This window comes from Chlorocebus sabaeus, chromosome 18 (genome assembly GCF_047675955.1).
Source record: "Chlorocebus sabaeus isolate Y175 chromosome 18, mChlSab1.0.hap1, whole genome shotgun sequence".
NCBI classification, from domain to species: domain Eukaryota; kingdom Metazoa; phylum Chordata; class Mammalia; order Primates; family Cercopithecidae; genus Chlorocebus; species Chlorocebus sabaeus.
In genome coordinates, this window is record NC_132921.1 from 67,790,765 (window position 1) to 67,809,949 (window position 19,185).

The 19,185-nt window shown below is 41.6% G+C and overlaps 1 protein-coding gene across 4 annotated transcripts in view; it reads right to left on the reverse strand.

Moving 5' to 3' along the window:
* The window catches only part of L3MBTL4 (L3MBTL histone methyl-lysine binding protein 4), a 443,526-nt gene that overhangs the window by 292,721 nt on the left and 131,620 nt on the right, over positions 1-19,185 (reverse strand). For 3 of the 4 annotated variants that reach the window (XR_005234835.2, XM_037982494.2, XM_073006460.1), the window contains exon 5: positions 8,190-8,281. The exons of the other annotated variant lie outside the window; for it this stretch is intronic. Coding sequence is in view for 2 of the 3 variants with exons in the window: in XM_037982494.2 (XP_037838422.1) it covers positions 8,190-8,281 (92 nt within the window). In the remaining variant the exon portion in view is untranslated. The remainder of the gene's footprint in view (positions 1-8,189; positions 8,282-19,185) is intronic. 4 annotated transcript variants of the gene reach the window in all.

Genomic DNA, 19,185 nt, shown 5'->3' on the forward strand with positions numbered 1-19,185 from the left:
GTTTTAATCACAGAAAACAGAGAACTTAAAATATTATATACACTAATACACACACAGACACACACTCACCACATATACACATTTGCCTCTTTTTCTATTCTTGCTCAAACTACACCTTAATATAGCTGCTTTTAATAGTGGAGTCAGAGTGGCGTCATGATGTCTTCGGGCATTCTAGAATCCTCTTGAATGTTATATGAAATTTTGGGTGCAAATGAATATAGGCATTTCCCCAAGGATATTATTCTTCCCTGAGGATACCCTAATTCCCTGAGGATATTATCAATAGCTTTCATTAGATGTTCAAAGAGGTCTAAGACCCAAAAACAGATTAAGAGCCACATGGCTACCCTTCAAGGGGATTTGTAATTAATCAATCCACTGACTAAATAATACACATTTGGAAGACTTCAGTAAGCAGGACACAGCAGTTCACCGCAGTTGTTCATCTTGGGGATACAGGCCAGGCACCAAGGCATGCTTCAAATTCCGCTTTTTCAAAGTGACACCTTTGTTTTTTTGGTTTTTTTTTTGGTTTTTGGTTTTTGGGGTTTTTTTTGCCATCTATTTGTTCAGCTGATGGGGAAATCATCACCTACATAATTAAACAGAACTTGCTACAAAGCTGCAGTTAAGATGGCAGTGAAGGATGGCCGATTGTGTATTTTTAAACTTTCATTTTAGATACTACTTCCTTGTTATTTTGAACATTTTTCATAGATTAATTCTGAACTGAGAATCCTAAACTGCTGCCAAGACTATAGCAAGAGGCATTCTACAAATAGAGAAACAGAATTCAGGGCTCAACAAAAATATACTTTAATATAAGTCAAGGGAACGCAGTTCTTATTGGCTTTTTGTGAATCCATTCTGCTAGAATTTCAATTGCAAAATCCTCATTTCCCCAGAAGCTACGGATAGTAAGAAATTTGGCTGCACAATAAACATTTTAATGTGCATCCTAACCACTGACTGAACTACGGTCTCAGAAACAAAAACAAAGCACAGACCAGAGCAGGTAAAACACTACTAGATCTAGGCAACCTCAGACCAGCAAAGATCATTTATGAACAAAGAAAAAGAACCCACACCGTACATAATACAGGACTGCATAGAAAGAACTTTTTAAAACAACTTCTCAAATTGTTTGATAATTCACTGTCCATCACCGAATTGATTCCACAAATCCTCTGAGTCTAGTGTCTAAAACGATAAACTCGCATATTTTTTTCCCCAATGACTAAATTCTTCCCAGAGAAAATAGACAAGGTTACTTCTGATACATATTTTCTTTAACTAAACGAGAAGTCGTGTCTACCCTTGATTCCGAATGCCACCATTTTCCTCTTTAATCTCTCCTCCTTCTGAAGAGCTCTGAACTTGACATTCAGCTTCCAGCTGGAACTGCAGATAAGCAGCCTGTGACAGGGGCTTCATACCCCTACCAGGAACTAAAAAGCAGTCCTGATCTGACTGTCTGGTTCCAGACTTCAGATCTGCTCAACTATTTCCCAGCACCCCTGGTACTTTCAATCACCATTTCAGAGACACAGATTCTAAATGTAGGAAAAGCATCTGAACCACATCAGGATGTATCTTCAATTCCGCCCCAGAACTTAGACCTTTAGAAACTATGGGAAATGAACATGAATGGGAATTCTTTCTGCTCTTCAGAGCCCCAGCAATTAATCATCTTAAATGACTTCATGTCACAAGGCCACACTCTATTTTTAAAATACAGTTCCTTCTTTGGTCTCGATATGCCTTGTGATGTAAACTCCAAACAAACATCTCAATATAGTGCACACAGTATTCTTTCAAAAAATGCTTTTTCCCCCCTGGGAATACTGTTAAATACCAATGAAGTTACCTTAAAACTAGAGGCAACAATATACATACTAAAGGCAAAAAAAAAATAAATAGGTAGACAAGCAAACAGTTTAGGCAATTAAAAAGAGGATATAGACTCAGGCTATAATTAGGTTCCAAGCATATCAGAATGCATAAAGTATTTTACTGCATTTTATAAAAGCACTAAAAAGCCAGACATGGTCATCATTTGGCTTACGATTAATATTTAAAGTGTTAAGAAGCACATATATTAAAATACTGATAGTGTTTGCAGTGACTGTCAAGTCATTTGGAAGCATGTTCACAGAACAAAAACTTGGTATCTGACTAAACTCTTTGGCTGGAAAGGTTCTGGGTATCTCAAAGTTTCACAGGGAGTTTTAACAAATAGGAATTTCCACAGAACCATCTTCCTGCACCTGCAGGGCTGAATACAAATTCAGACTATCAAAAACAAAATGCACATGTACACATCTTTCAGATTCTATTTTATGTATAGGTATAGATAGAAAAATGCCATTTTTAAAATATAATTCAGGCATAGGTGAAGAACTTACATTTGGGATAGGGTGAATTCCCTTTACTTACACTTCAAGTAAGGAAGACAGAGAGAGAACAGGAATGTGTTCAAACAAGGCTGTCTCATTTCTAGGACAATTAGGAGGTTAAACCAGGAAGGTGCCTCTGTTCTTCCAATAATCCCCAGCTCCTCCCAAAAACGAATGCAACCCTATCATCCTGCAGAAGGCTGGAATTTCCTTTTCAGGACATAAAGTATTTCTTTCTGAAATCATACTAGATTATAATAACTATGAAGAGGGGAAGGAGGTAGAGCAGGACAAGAAAGTGGGGGGAGGTAGGAATGCCACGACTGAGCTTTGTTTAGAGAGAAAGGGGATGAAATGAGGAACGGCTTCTGTCTTCATCATGATTAAAGTTGGTGAGTCATCAGGCAGGAGAGAGGAGGCTGGGAACAGCGTGACCCACTAAGGATTCTGCTCCAAGGACAGCGGGTTTCCCGCTGGGCACCCACTCTTAAGTGCAAATTGGGAGACTGAGACAGGAACACCCGCCGTGGGCAGGCCAGGCTGGAAGGATAGAGGACTGTGGTCTAACGGAGGCAAGTTCTGGCAAGGAGGCAAGGACAAGGTCTGCTGAGGCCAGGCTGGGCTAGTGTTCTGAACAAACGGGAGGTGGCGGTCAGAGCACACAAGGCTACCAAGAAGGGCTGAGAAAAGGCAGTGGGAAAAGCAAGGGCCAAGAAAAAGAGTGATTTTAAGAACCGCTTGTATTTAAGAAAGTCATCTATATGCCAGACACTGCAGTATGCTGACACTTGACATACACGATGTGGAATTCTTCAGGAAAATCCCTGCAAAGCAGGTGATATTATCTGCTGTTTTCAGTTAAATCGACTAAGAGTCAGGGAGGTGCCTCCACACAGTGAGGGGAAGCAATGAAAGGCTCACTGAGGCAGCGCAGGTAAAAGCCCCAGCAAACAACAGGAAACTCTCCTGGGAACTAGAGGGCAGAGAGGAACTAACACAAGAAGAAAGAAACCCAAGTCAGGCTTGTGATCCAGGAGATCACAATTTCACCGAGAGACAACATACGCCCACACGTAACCACACAGAATGGCACAAAAAGCAGCCAGAGGTGTTAAGGACACAACTGATAAACAGAGAAACCACAATTCACAAAGATCCCTCCGGCAAGGCCTGCAGGCCAAGGTGAAAGGCGGGGCCAGCCTGGACAGAGAAATATCGCTTAAGGAACTGCTGTAAAAACGCGTCTGGAAAAAATCCAGCGTGCACCGTAAATGAAGACAGTAGTGCTGCGGAGGGAGAGTAGCAATAGAATAATTACGAGGGAAATCTGGAGCAGATTAGATTGCCAAATGTACACAGAGCGGAGAGGAGGGCGGAACAAGCTGGCTGCAGGGGAACCGAGCACAGGGCCCTTCACAGGGACACGGGGCCCCGGGGGCTGGCTCCACTGAGGGGGCCTGAAAGGTCTGGATGTACTGAGGTCTGCCTGTCCTCCAGGTGAGGAGGCGCGAAGACCAGGAGAAGGACCCGCAGTGGGCGCAGGGGCTGTGTTACGACTCAGTGGGATGGCAGTTAAGGAACTGGATGAATTGACCCAAAGGTCAGGTTGCGGAGGTTGGAGGTGGGAAAGAAAGGTTAGAAAAATCCAGAAAGAGAAAATTCAGTCTAAAATTTCAAGAAACCAGTCCCAGTCTGGACTAAGGAGATGAGTTAGGCAGGAAAATGCAGAACCCAGGGGCACTACTTTTTCATAAAGATGGAACAGACTTAAGCGTATTTGCATTCTAAAAGGAAATGTTCGTTTTTATATTATTTTTATTATTTATATTATTTATTTATTTATTTATTTTATTTTATTTTGAGACGGAGTTTCACTCTTGTTGCCTAGGCTGGAGTTCAGTGGTGCGATCTCGGCTCACCACAACCTCCACCTCCCGGGTTCAAGCGTTTCTCCTGCCTCAGCCTCCAGAGCAGCTAGGATTACAGACATGCACCACCACGCCCAGCTAATTTTGTATTTTTAGTAGAGACGGGGTTTCTCCATGTTGGTCAGGCTGGTCTCGAACTCCCGACCTCAGGTGATCCACCCACCTGGGCCTCCCAAAGTGCTGGGATTACAGGCGTGAGCCACCTCGCCTGGCTCTAAAAGGAAATGCTCAAAAGAGAAGAAATGGCAACTTACAGATGGGCCATGAGATAACTGATGGAGTAAGATATCTAGAAAGGCAGGAATGGAAAGAATGCAGAGCACAGGTGCAGTATGGCCACTTGAAGGATATTGATTCTTCCCACCCATGAGCACGGAATGTTTTTCCATTTGTTTATGTCATCTGCGATTTCTTTTAGCCGTGTTTCGTAGTTCTCCTTGAAAAGATCTTTCACCTTCTTGGTTAAATGTATTCCTAGATATTTTTCTCTGTGTGTGCCTATTGTAATTGGGATTGTGTTCTTGATTTTCTCTCAGCTTGAACATTATTGGTGTACAGAAATGCTACTGACTTTTATACATTGATTTTGTATCCTAAAACTTTACTGAAGTCATTGATCAGTCCCAGGAGCCTTTTGACAGAGTCTTTAGGGTTTTCTAAGCATAGAATTAAGTTTTATTTTCCACATGTCAGTGTCAAAAGCTGAAGGGTTCCATCTCAGCTGGCTGACCTGAACAACATTATAATAACATTTACACAATGAAAATGAACATTAATAGTCAAAAGCACAATGTCAATATAAAATTGAGTTGAGTCTGATGCTCCTTCTTGGAAAGCTGACATGAATCAACTGCCTTTTTTATTATATTGAAAACTATTTTCGATTATAGACAATGCTTATTTCATCTGAAAATATAAATTCAAGTTAGAGTAACACTGTGATCTTGATCACAAGTACCTTCTTTACTTATTAGGCCAAATTGGACGTAATAATTGGTGAGCTCAATTCTCCTCCTCATTCAGGGTCAAACGAGGTCTCATCTCACACATGGAATGCCCAATAAATTCCTTACTTGTGCATTCCATGGGCAATTAACATTCTACCTCGGATCGTTGCGTATCATATCCCAATTAGCCGGCAAGACCCTAAGACACCATGTCATACGTTCTTTAGTGTTTTAGCCAGTCTTACATGGCATGTGCACATATGGAGTCTTAAACATGTGGGCAGCTTGAGTGTTAGATTGTGACCGGAGAGAAAGGCAGTGCAACATACCAAACACGCCTGTTTTCTCGCACACTGATGCTTTCTTGTTCCTTTCAGAGATGACAAACATTAGACTTCAAAAGCTTGAGAAAGTCCTTAGCCAAAGAATCATCAAAAGGTGCGTTACCTGCTCACCACCCACCTCCCTCAACAGAGTCTCTCTGACTCTCTCCACCCCCGCAAGGGGGCCCACTCCTGACTGTATGTCCCACAACGTTGTGCCCCTCCCACTTACTGCCTTCCAGCACCTCTCTTGTCATCTCTCTGTAAAGTCAAGGGGGAAAGCTACATGACCCAGAGCATATGATTACACCGCTCCCAATACCATCATGAGGATTTATTTCAGGAACAGGAATCCCACATTTGCCCTTTTGGCCTTTTTTTTAGTTAACACCAGGTCATGAGGGAAAATCTGAGGGAGAAATTCTCAGTCCTGCAGGTGTTCTTGCACTGGCTGATGGGGATTAAAGGATCTTAGAGGAGAAGCTCTGAGAATAACATTACTACACTGACAGGCTGAAAGGTGGGGCAACACAGGAGCTGGACAGAGAATCTAGCACTTGGCTGCCATCAGTCAAAACTTTCTTTGCTCTGAAAATTAGTCCACACTTCACCTCTAACACCCAAACATCTGATTTAATCCAGGCAGTGGAGGGGGTGTAAGAGAGGACCCTTGCCCTAGTACCCTGATCCGAGGACACGGCACAGGTGTGACTCCTTAGCCACAACAGCCATCAGGGCGCAAACCTCAAATCCTGGACCTTGACCCTGCTACCTCTGCCCTTGCGTGTCACAGCGCCTGACAGTTCTCAGGCAGCTCCTGTTTCGGCCCACTCTGTTCTGCCCTCCCAACCTGCAGTGGGCCCATGGCAAGGGCAGGGAGGGGCAGGGGGGAAAGGGCAAGGTGACTGTGAGCTACGCCGAACTGCCCTGGTCCAAACCAACCACCTTCAGAGATCTTTACACTCAGAAGCGAGAAGAGTTTCCGTAGAAGTCACTCAATAGCAACTGATCATCTGAGCCCACACAACACAGCAGGCACTGCCGGGACACATGAAGGAAAATCCCTTACCTTACTGAGCTTGCACTTTTGGATGGAAGAAACCCCTATGTCTTATCAGGTGAAAGCACCGTGGGGAAACATGGACCTGACTCCTAGACAGAAAATGCACGGTTCTGAAACCTTCTGTGGTAGTGGGCCTCCAACCTGCACAAACAATGCAGGAGGTTCTCAAGCTACACACTTCCAGGCCCAGCTCCTGAGGGTCTGATTTAGGAGGTCTCAGGAAGACCCACGCTGTGCTCTCCAAAGCTCACAAAAGTAGATGGTGCGAAGGCTGGCTTAAGAACACTGCTCTAGATGTTCTCATTTTCTACGGTATGACCTTCATAGTGTTTGTTAGTGAAGCATACCGCCTAGACAACAAAAGGACACGCATCATTTCTTGAACATGAGGGGTCTGCACTTGGTTTCCCTTTCTTTTCATCTTCGTTGTACCTCTTCTTCCCTGTTGCATGTCATGTTCAGGATTCCAAATGCTGGCCCTTTCACACGCTAACAAATACTAGATGTAACTCAACAGATGTCATGAAAAGTAAACCAAATAAAAAGCTGTAGCTTCCTGCTGTAAAGAAATGGGCTGGGCATGGTGGCTTACACCTGTAATCCCCAGCACTTTGGGAGGCCGAGGAAGGGGGATCATGAGGTCAGGAGATCGAGACCATCCTGGCCAACACAGTGAAACCCCATCTCTACTAAAAGTATAAAAATTAGCTGTGCATGGTGGCAAGGGCCTGTAACCCCAGCTTCTCAAGAGGCTGAGGCAGGAGAATCGCTTCAACCAGGGAGTCAGAGGTTGCCGTGAGCCAAGATCACACCACTGCACTCCAGCCTGGCGATAGAGCCAGACTCCGTCTCAAAAGAAAAAAGAAAAAGAAAAAAAAAGTAAAGTAATGAGGCAAATTTGATGCATATAAATTTCCCCAAAACATCTAAAACTCAGACCAAGAAGAACAAAAAGACTATCAGAAGATTTGGTGTCTTGCGTAAAGATGATCCCCTGTAAGGCCCTGGTGCTAGCAGACAGTCAAGGAAGTCTACACCGGCTACTCTGGTCACCTTTCTAGTCATGTATGCCAGGATTCAGGGGTTTCAATGTCTTCTCTGGCATCTTGCTTGACTCACCACTCTCAGCAACACATCCAAACAGATCCCCCTAACTGCAGGTAATACTGGCTAATAAAAGTAAAACCTAATGCTTATTGAGCATTTAGAGTGTGCACATTGCATCCTGTATTCTTTATGGGTACAATTGATTTAGTCCTCCAACCACCCAAGGAAAAAGAAGTTAGGGAACTTTTCCTACCTCATGGATGAGGAAACTGAATTGAATGACTTGCCCAAGGTCACAGAGCTGACAGGTAGTGGCGCTGGGCTCCAGCCCACTCTGAAACACTAAAGCTCTGATTAGATTTTGTAGGGTCATTTGCCAGCAAAGCCCACAAATAATTCAAATAAGTTGATGGGCTATCTAGGAAAGTCATTTCATTTTAACTAAACCTCTTAATATAAATATAAGTCCTTCAGTGGCTGACCTTGGAAAACAGCTCAACAGGTGCTGCGACAGCCTTCTGTTCTTTCAAGTACCACTCCCAAGACCATGCTCCCTGTGCAGCCGCTGAAGGGGCTGGAAGAGAAACACACAATGACTTTTCTCAAAACAATTAGTGACAGGAAAATAATAAAACTCACTTGACAATAAACTCAAGAAGCAGGCTAATTAGTTAAATTGGTAATTGAAAGACCCAGCAACTAAGAAGAGCCTTCTCTCTCATTTCATATGAACATTTAGTTAAATCACCTAACCACTCCCTATTCAGCTCTTCCTGTTTCGGACCCAGCTGATGAATATGTCCCACCCTCAAGAGAATGCCCAGTGAACTCTCAAATTGGGTTCCATCTTGCTCCTCTCAAAGAGGGTGAACAGGCACAGGCTTTCTGGAAAGTGATTTAGTTAATTTTACAGTGAATAGTCTAAAGTTTTTTATAATCTGCTTCCACTTTCATACTTCTTTTTGTTGTGAATGTCAATTGTCACAGTCTGTGGAAAGGTAACGTGGCAGTATTTGTCAATGCTTAAAAATCGTTCCTGGCCTGGCGCAGTGACTCATGCCTATAATTCCAGCACTTTGGGAGGCCGAGGCAGGTGGATCACTTGAGGTCATGAGTTTGAGACCAGCCTGGCCAACATGGTGAAACCCTGTCTCTACCAAAAATACAAAAATTAGCCGGGCACGGTGGTGGGTACCTGTAATCCCAGCTACTCAGGAGACTGAGGCAGGAGAATTGCTTGAACCCAGGAGGTGGTGGTTGCAGTGAGCCGAGATGGCGCCCCTGCACTCCATACTGGGTCACAAGAGTGAAAGCTCATCTTGGGGGGGAAAAAAAATCTTTCCTAAAAGTTGAACTAGCAATTCTCCTAGGAATGTGAGATTCTCCTCCTTTGTCTTAATGCAATCATAGTAGATGTGTCCAAGGGGCAAAACACAAGAGTTTTTTTCCTAGAATCCCACATCAAATTAAACACTGGAAACAAAGTCAAGGTCCACAAAGGAGGAGGTAATTAAATGCATTACATGGACATGCCCTTTCAAATCCAGCCAGTAAACTGCATTGTAGACAACTGTCTAAAGGCAGAGAAGGACTATGTAATGATATACTAGGAAAAAGAAGCAGTTAAGAAAACAAATTGATCATTTTTGGTAAATGTGTAATAGATTAAATAAGACTAAACTTACATAAATCAAAAACATTTACATGAAATCATCTTAAGTGCCAGAATTATAAATAATTCCTTCCCAATTTTATTTGTGCTTTCTTTTTCTGCTTTCCAAATTTTCTAGATGAATAGCTAATCTTTGTAATTCAACAAAATTATCATTTTTGAATAACAAAAGTCTGGCAAAAAGGATTAATAGTTATCTTAGGTTTACATTCTACTCCCCAGTAATTCCTTCTCTAGGATTACATACTAACAAAGTAGTTAAGCACTGATAAAAGTTGATGGTAAAAATGTATATCACAAAATAACAGCAGAATGCAAAGTAGTATTCATATGGGAAGGAGGTTAAAGAAACTATTGTACATATATACATATATGATTCTGAGGTTATCAGAAACTATATTTTTATGTTTTACATATTTCATATATTTTGAGAATTATCTGGGTTAAGTAAAAAATCTAAGTAAGGACACAAAACGGTGTCTATTTAGATCATATCTGCTGTTTTGTGTCCTTATGCTAAGTGAAATAAGAGGCACAGAAATATAAATACTGCATGATCTTATAGACATGCAATAAAAAAAATCAGACTCATTGAAACAGTGCTTAGAAAGGTGGTTACCAGAGGCTGGATGAGAAAGGAATCGGGAATGAGGAGATGTTGCCCAGAGAACACAACGTTCCAGTTAGACAGCAGGTATAAGCTTTAGAGATATGTTCTACAGCATGCTGACTATACTGAATAATGTTATGTACTTCAAAACTGCTAAAAAGAATAGATTTTAAACATTCTCATGACAAAAAACATATGAGGTGACAGATATGTTAATTAGCTTGATGTAATAATTCCACAAGCATATATCAAAAATCACACTGTACCCCATAAATATATCCAATTATTTGTCAATTAAAAATAAAATAAAAACATACACACATATATATTATACAAATTATTCCATATATTAGGACATTCATTTATTCACATATTTATATAGCACCTTTTATGTGCTAAGCAATAGGCATATGTGTGTCCACACAACCAAACACATTCTCTTAGAAAAGCAATCGGAAAGAAACAGCAGAATACTAACAGTGGCTACACATGGATGGCAAGATTGATGTAAATATTCTTTCGTTATTTAACACAATCTATATTTTTAAAATTATCTACAAGTATTATTACTTAGCCGTACACACACACATCCTTGGAGAATACTCATCAGAAAATGCTATCTGAGTCCTAATTTTAGCATCTATCTTGCTGTGAATGTTCCAGAAGAAGATGCAGATGGTAATAGGTCAGTGCTGCATCAGCACCAGGGATGACAGGGGGTAAGATGCACCGATGCACCTCTCACTCGAACATTTGAAACCTCTCAAGACAATATAACAATCTGACTGAATAACAAACACAAAATTCATCAATTGGGCAGGAATAATTCATGTAACCTTTGTGTCATTAAAAAAAAATTCTGACCAGGTATGGTGGATCACACCTGTAATCTCAGTACTTTGGGAAGCCGAGGCGGGTGGATCACCTGAGGTCATGAATTTGAGACCAGCCCGGCCAACATGGTGAAACCCCATCTCTACTAAAAATACAAAATTAGCCAGGTGTAATGGTGTACACCTATAATCCCAGCTAGTTGGGAGGCTGAGGCAGGAGAATTGCTTGAGCCTGGGAGGCAGAGGTTGCAGTGAGTGAAGATTGCGCCATTGCACTCCAGCCTGGGTGACAGAGCGAAATTCCATCTTGGAAAAAAATTAAATAATAATAATAATAATTTCTGAGCCCCTGTTAATGCAACAAGTTACATGAAAATGTTATGTGGAAATTTTATCCATCACCACTAAAGTGAATAAAATCTGCTATCTAGTAGATGAAAAATAAATCATATATACTTTATTTCTTTTGCTACCCATATATGTCATTGACAACAAAGGGAAGTAATTTAAACATAGCTAATAAAGAAAAACATCATATCAATTTACAGCTAAAAATTAGACTAAAAACTTCATGGGCATTAATATTCACTATCTGTCACAGCACGAACTTGTTATTGCTAGATACACTTACTAATGTATGAGAATTTTTTAAAGCATTTTAATCATCAAATAAGACACCAGAATTGTCATCCATGGTATGGACTGTGGATGGTCCATACCATCCATGGTATGGACATTTCTTGTACTGTTTGGAAATACTGAGACATCATGGTGTGATTTCCATCAAGGAGCTCACAGTCCATTGGCCCATTAAAACGCCTAAAGGTTTGCACCGCTTCTGCCACATGAGATGTTTTATGCTGCCAGAGAGAGAAAGCAATCTGACAAATCCTGAAGATGCTCCAGGAAGACTATTCAACATCCCAATTTCCACACAAGCATTTTGCTGCATTACAATTATGTGCTTTACAAAAAACATTACAGCAGCGTTGGCTCTAAAGCAAATACAGATATCTCATTTTCTACAACAGCTGTGTTCTTTAAAAGATTGCATGTAATTTCTCAATTTAATCATATTTCCAATTGTCACACATTATCATTTCACCAAAAGTAAACTCTAAGGCCTCCTTTTATGATCACATACGTACCCAAGAATCTTTTAAAATTGATCAAAAATAAGAATGTATAATATCAAACAATATGAACTTTCATTGAATTACATCTTTTGGTGAAGCAAGAGGATTACTCAGTAACATCGTGCCTGCAGGTGAGATGAGGGAATATCAAGTTTGCTTGCGTCTCAGAGCCTACAGACAGGTCCTCCCTGGTCACTGAATTATAAAGGGATTCTCTAACTCCTGTTTCTCACCATGTTGTTTCATTATTCACAGAAAGTACTTTAGCTGAAATTAACCCTATTCTACTTGGAAGTAGAATATAAGCTTCTAAAATGGAGGGGAAACCATCTTGGTATTGTTCATCATTGTTTCTCTGGAGCTACAATCATATCTGGCCATAAATATTTGTTTAATGGGCCGGGAGCGGTGGCTCACACCTGTAATCCCAGCACTTTGGGAGGCCAAGCCAGTTGGCTCACCTGAGGTCAGGAGTTCAAGACCAGCCTGGCTAACACGGTGAAACCCTGTCTCTACTAAAAATACCAAAAAGTAGCCAGGTGTAGTGGTGGGAGCCTGTAATCCCAGCTACTGAGGAGGCTGATACAGGAGAACTGCTTGAACCCAGGAGGCGGAGATTGCAGTGAGCCGAGATTGCACCACTGCACTCCAGCCTGGGCAACAAGAGTGAAACTCCGTCTCAAAAAAAAAAAAAAAGAAAAAAAGTGTTTAATGAATTAAAGGAAAGGAAGACAGGCAGAATAGTACTCTGGGCTTTAAATATGAATTCAAATGTGTCTATTTTGACCAATTCATTTCTCAGTTTCCTGGAGAGAAGGAACCAATTATGAGACAACACTGCTTCAGTCACTAAATTTATTTTTCCTGCAGTTTTCTCAGACATACTACAGATATGGCACTTATTTTATGGAATATTAGATATTCATACAATTTCATAAACCCTAAATTCCATTTTTTCTCACTATATTCATTGGCTCTAGCAAAATGTTCCAATTATTACCCTTTTGCCAAACATTACATAATAAACAAAATACATTTGATTATGTGTTACCTGTCACTTAATATATACATATTGTATACCAGGTACTGATTAGGGTATGTGTATGTGTATACATGTGTGTGTGAGCACATATGTGTGAATGTATACCTTTTCACTTGTTATTTACAATATTGAATATCAGATTAATAGCCCCATTTTATTGTTCTGAAAAGCTGAAGCTCACAGAGATCACACAGTTCACACAGCTGGAAAAGTCTGTATGTAAACAAAATCCCTAGCTCAGGCATCTCCACTATACACTGCTGACTCACTCTAGCACACACAGTCAAAATGGAACAGAAATGCCTATTTAATTAGTTACTTTTAAGTTTAAAAGCACCATAAAATTAAGTTTGCAGGAAAATGAATAAGGTCACTCATGGATGGTGGCTTTGTGAATTTGATTTAAACTTTTGAAAGTCATGTTGACAATACATATTTACAGCCAAAAATTAAGATGTTACAATTCACTGATCTATTCATCCCAACTTTAATATTTTATTCTAAAAAATGCAAAAGGAATAAATTCAGCCTTTACAACAGTGCAAAGTTGGAAAAATATCTAAATATCCAATAATAGTCAAATAAATTATGGTTATGATCACATATTACTTTTAAAATATGAATTAAGCACAGTTTATATGAACATTATCATTAGAACTGCATGTTTATATACAAATAAAAATCATAAAAAAATGAAGACTATGCATTAAGGCAATGAGATTTGTGAAGCAATGCAAGACAAAGGCTGACAGATTTGGCCACAAGAATATCCAGTTCTAGGAAATTGTACAATACTTATCAGTAATTTTATGAACCCAAAATGAAAATGTCAGGGGGTAAAGAATGAATCAACTGTCATTCTTAAGGATACAACCAGGTATATCTTAAGAGTGGCCCTTTCCCAATTCCATTAGCCATAAACACAACCCTTCATGGTGTTATATCCATTTCACTTCAAAAGCTACGCTGCACGTGACTCCGTCAGAAAATGCCTTAGAATATGTGAGAACAACTGTCAGTGGCAACCAACCACACCATTATAAATAGCACCTTCTTTTGTGGTACCAACTGGAAATGATACAATATTCCTAATCTTAACAACTGATCACTGCTGAACAATACCCCACTGAGGCCACAGCTGCAGACTCACATTTTAGTCCCTCTGCCAGGTCACTGTGACAGGATCCTTTCCATGTTCTCCCTACATTTTTCACATGCACAGTCAGGCTGCTTTTCATTTTAGTACTACCGAATTTAAATTCATGTAGTGCTCATCTCCCCAGGCAAAGCAGGTACTGAGAAAACCCAACTTCTCCCTCACACCGCATTTGCTCGAGTCGGGGAGACAAGCGTAGAGACAGATAAACACCACCCATCACCTGACATATGGTGGGACTCAGTGTTTTGACGAATAAACAAGCAGACCCAAGAGCTAATACGGCACAGTGAAGAAACCCAAACAATGTGTCTGGAATCAAAATGAAGGAGGATTTACTCTGAACACAGAAAGCTTCCCGGAGGACAATTCTCTTTGAGCTGAAGAGAAATTTGGCAAGCAATCCAGGGAGACGCAGCGTGGGCAAAGTCAGGGGACTGGAAAGAAAGAGCTGCTTCTGCAAATGCCAGAGTCTGGGAAACGTTCAGCACAAAGCTTGCAGGGATCCACTCAGCAGAAGGCTGCACTGCAGGGGCTGGAGGGGCAAACGTAAGGCCAGACAGGTTCCTCAAAGTCGGCCTAACAGGTTTGGTCTTTATTCTTGTGGTTTAGAGAACCACTGGAGACTTCTGAATGGTAGATGATATCATCAGAAATTCCTTTATGAATCAGCACTAGGTAAGGATGAAATGGATGGAGAGACAGGCAGTGGAGACTGAGAATGACCACACAATAGTCCAAACAAGCGACAGTGTGGGTGTGTCCTAAACAAAGGGGAACATGCAGTGCCCTCCGTGGTTACAGAGCCCCGGGGGGAAGCAGGGCGTGAGGGGAATGGTGAAACGAATGTCGAAGGGTACAAAGTCTCTGTTAGACCAGAGCAATGGTTTGGGGTTGGTTTTGGTTTTCGTTTGTTTGTTTTTCAGTTCTATTGCACAGCATGGTAAATGTGGTTAATACAGTATTGTACATTTCAAAACTGCAAAGAAAGTAAATTTCAAATGTTCTCTCTGCAAAAACACGTTAAGTATTTGAGGTGATGGCTAGTTAACTAGTTTTATTTAATTATTCCACATTGTATTTATAAATTATAGCATCACTTTGTACACACTAAATTTATACAATTTATAAGTTGTCAATTTACAATTAAAAAGAAAGGTAGAAAGGAAATTGAGAGAAAATGCAGAAATACGATAAACAGGCACAAGGTGGGGCAGCAAAGGTAGAAGGCAAAATAGTCCCGAAGCTGCTGGGCACCAGGAAGGGCCAAGCAAGTGGAGGGACCAGCGCAGAACGCGGAGGAAACTGGGAGTTACTTTCCGAGATGTGAAACTTTTGGTATCCGGAATAGTCTACGATAGGTGTATATAATAATATGTAAAAAAAACACACTTTCAACGAAAGGCAATGCAAAGCTTTTCATACAGAGGCAGCCATGGGGATTACACCGAGGAAGAAGAGCCGAGGTCAGGGGAGGCGCTTCCTCGGCCGTGAGTGAGGTCGGGGAGGCGCAAGAGGGAGGCAGCATTAGAAGGAGCCCATAGAGACCCGGGGGCTCCGGGGAAAGGGTTTTCCATGGGACAGGGAGATCAGCACCACCAAAGGCTCTGCTCGCCCAAGTAAGATGCAGATGGGAGAAACTGCTGGATCTGACAGCCAGGGTGTCACTGGGACCGCAGGGGCAGAGATATCAGCAGAGGGATGAGATCAAAAATCAGACTGCAGAGGTCAAAGCACGAAAGAAACAACTGGAAAGGTTTGCAAATGAACTGGGAGGCAGGTGACATAAGCGCTTGACAGGGAAGAAGAGAAAGGAAGTCTTCGTTGATTGCTGTTGTTAAGCATATCAGGAGACAGGACATCTCAGTTCCTCCGTTGAGGGAAATGCACTCAGAGAGAGAGAAAAAGGAGGCTCTCAGAAAAGAGGGACAGTCGACCGGAGAGAGAGGCAGAACAGACAGGTCGCATTAGGAACACAGGTAGGGGGAGGACCCTGAGATAAAAAGGCAGGTGGTGAATGAGATTAAAAGCAGAAGAGTTTTAGGCTACTAGGGAAGAAGATGGGAGGGTACCCCACCAAGTACCCTCACCTCCTTCATGAGGTAGGATGGCATCTGCTAAGAGTAAAGGTCACAGTGGTGCCTTCAGGAGCACGGGGAAAGGAAGAGTTATGAAAATTCAACTAGGACTGAATATAAGGAATACAGAACAGTCCTGACAGTCCCACTGCATTAAACTGGTGGTTCTGAAGAGGCAACTGGCACCAGGGGACTTTCTCCAACAGCTCCTGACAGTCAGAAGTGGGAGCAGATGGTTAAGTTTGCGGACAGCTGGGGGCTGAGGAGGAGATGGCCAAGCGGCTGAGAGGCTGTAAGCCTTGAGAATGTGAGATAAAATGCTTGAAGAGTCCCAATTGGCCTGGGAGGCAAAGGAAGTCAGAAGACAACCAACAAAGAGCAAGAAAGAATGGAAAAGCTAAAATACGAAACACGATTCTTTAAAAGATTCCACAGAATTGAAGGAGAGGGAAGAGCTGGGCAGTGTGAGGGTGTGATCAAGAAGGGGATTTCAGAGTTCACCATCTGGTGATTCAACAGTTTATTCATCCAGTGCAAAGTGTGGTCATCCCTGGAAACTTGTGAGAAATGCAAATGTGGGGGCCACACCTCAGATTTAATGAATCAGAAACTGTGATGGGGACCAGCAATCCACTCAAATGATCCTTCCAAATGATTATAATGCATGTTAAAGTTTGAGAATCATTGTTTTACTATAAGTGAAGAAACCTGCAAAGTAAAGGAACAAGTAATTCTGAAGGAGCTCATCAAAGGTTTCCCAAACCATGTTACATGCCTTAAAGATTAAGGTTCTCAAAGTGTGGTACCCAAACCAGTGGCATCAGTGTCATCCAAAAAATTGCTAGAAATACAAATTTGGGAACATCAGTGAAAATGTGGGCCTCTACTGAATCAAAAACTCTGGCAGTAGGGCCCAGCAATCTGTTTCCACAAGCCCTCCAGGTCATTCTGATGCAGCTAACCTCGAGAACTATTGCTTCCTATTAGGGCCAGGTTTCTGTGGCAGGTGGCCCTACAGACATGACAGCCTCAGAATCCCGACTACAGGTCCAGTTCTTGAATTTCAATGAGTCTCCATCCTCCCCAAACATGTATTTTTGCACTACAGCCCATTACTTGAGCAAGCTTGAGTGACCTCTCTTCCTTGCAAAATAAAGAATCTGATTAAACACTATGCTTAGAATTTCAGTCTTCAGTCTACATGTACTGTCAAGAGTCAGTGGATGCTTTAAGCAAAGAAATGTCACAATAAGTTTTGGACTTGTGTCTCCTCTGCCCTGCCTATTGTTTTTGCAGCTGTTTTGATTTTTTTTTTTTAAAAAAAGATAGTACTGATGGCAATTTTAGGGATACTAGTATAGAATAAGAAAGGATGATTTATCATAGAAATATCAGGAAGGAGACCATGCCGCACGCAGGCATGATATGACGAGGTCTCGATTTGAGATAGCTGCTGTGAGGATTGAGAGGAGCAGAAAGAATGCAGAGAGTCATCTGAATGAGATGTGACAAAACTGGACAATCAACGAGATGAGAAAGAGGACTCTGACATTTCTAGCTTAGGAGAGTGAATTTATGATTATGCCTGCCACTATGCAAGACAAAACTAGAGGAGTGGGCTTAGTACCTTTTCAGAGATGCTGAATCTTTGAAATCCAAAGGCATCTAAAGGAGATTTAGGATGAACCCTCTGGAGACATTGCAGGAGAAAGTTCAAGGCTAGAACCATGGATCTAGTGCCCATCAGTGTGCAGGGCATTAAAGCAGAGGAGATCCTAGGGAGTGTGTGCAGAGCATGGGGTTGGTAGGGCCAAGAAGAGGAGCCTAGTGACCTGCAGCTTTTAAGATGTGGGTGGAGGAAAAACAACCAAAGCATAGTGACAAGGGGCAGCCAGAGAAATGGGAGGAATGCAGGTGGAAATGCTTTCAAGTAGAGAACTTCACTGTCAAATTTGATTTAAAAAGTAAAACAACATGAGGACTGAACAAAGACAATTGAATTCAGTTAACTGGAAAGAGGTCAGTGGCCTTTACCTGAGGCTGGCTACAGTGCTTGACTGAAGATGCACGAAAAAGTAGGGATGTGAAGCTGGAGAAAGAGGTGATGTCAGGGGCAAGTGGGAGGGATTGCCTCAGGATTGTTTCCACTGAGAAAACAGGGAATGTGTGCTGACGCAGGCAGGCCTGGAGGTAAGCAGGAGAAAGAAGGCTGGAGGACAGTCTGTGATGACGAAGAGGCTCACAGGTGTGTGTGTGGAAACATGCACTAAAATGGTGCCTTCACATGTGGCAAACTCAATAATGGCATTGCACTGGTGGGAAATCATCAATGTTTTTTAGCCATACTCAATCATGAGATTGAATAGGGAAATCATCAATATTTTATTCATGTATGACAAGACAAAGGGAAAAAACTCCAAGCTAGGTGCTCATTGGTTCAACCAATACTTTTTAAGTACTGTGAAAGGAAAAGAAATCTCAGGACCCCAAAATCACTAAGCCAAAGGGAAAGGTCAAGCTGGGAACTGCTTAGGGCAAACCTGCCTCCCATTCTTTTCCTAAATAAGATAGCTACAAAGATTAAAAAGCTACATACCTCCTTCACAATTTGTCCACAAGGAAATTCTTTGTGGACAAAAGACAGACAGAACTCAAAATTATCCCTCTGCTCACTGAGATAAATGTGTATCTGATTGCTTCCTTTGGAAAGGCTAGTTAGAAACTCAAAGAAATGCAACCATTTGTCTCTTATCTACTTATGACCTGGGAGCTCCCTCCTTGCCTTGAGGCATCCCTCCTTTCCGGATCAAACCAATGTACGTCCTACATATATTGACTGATGTCTCATGTCTCCCTAAAATGTATAAAATGAAGCTGTGTCCAGATCACCTCAGACCCATGTCATCAGGACCTCCTGAGGGCGCATCCTTAACCTTGGAAAATAATTTTTA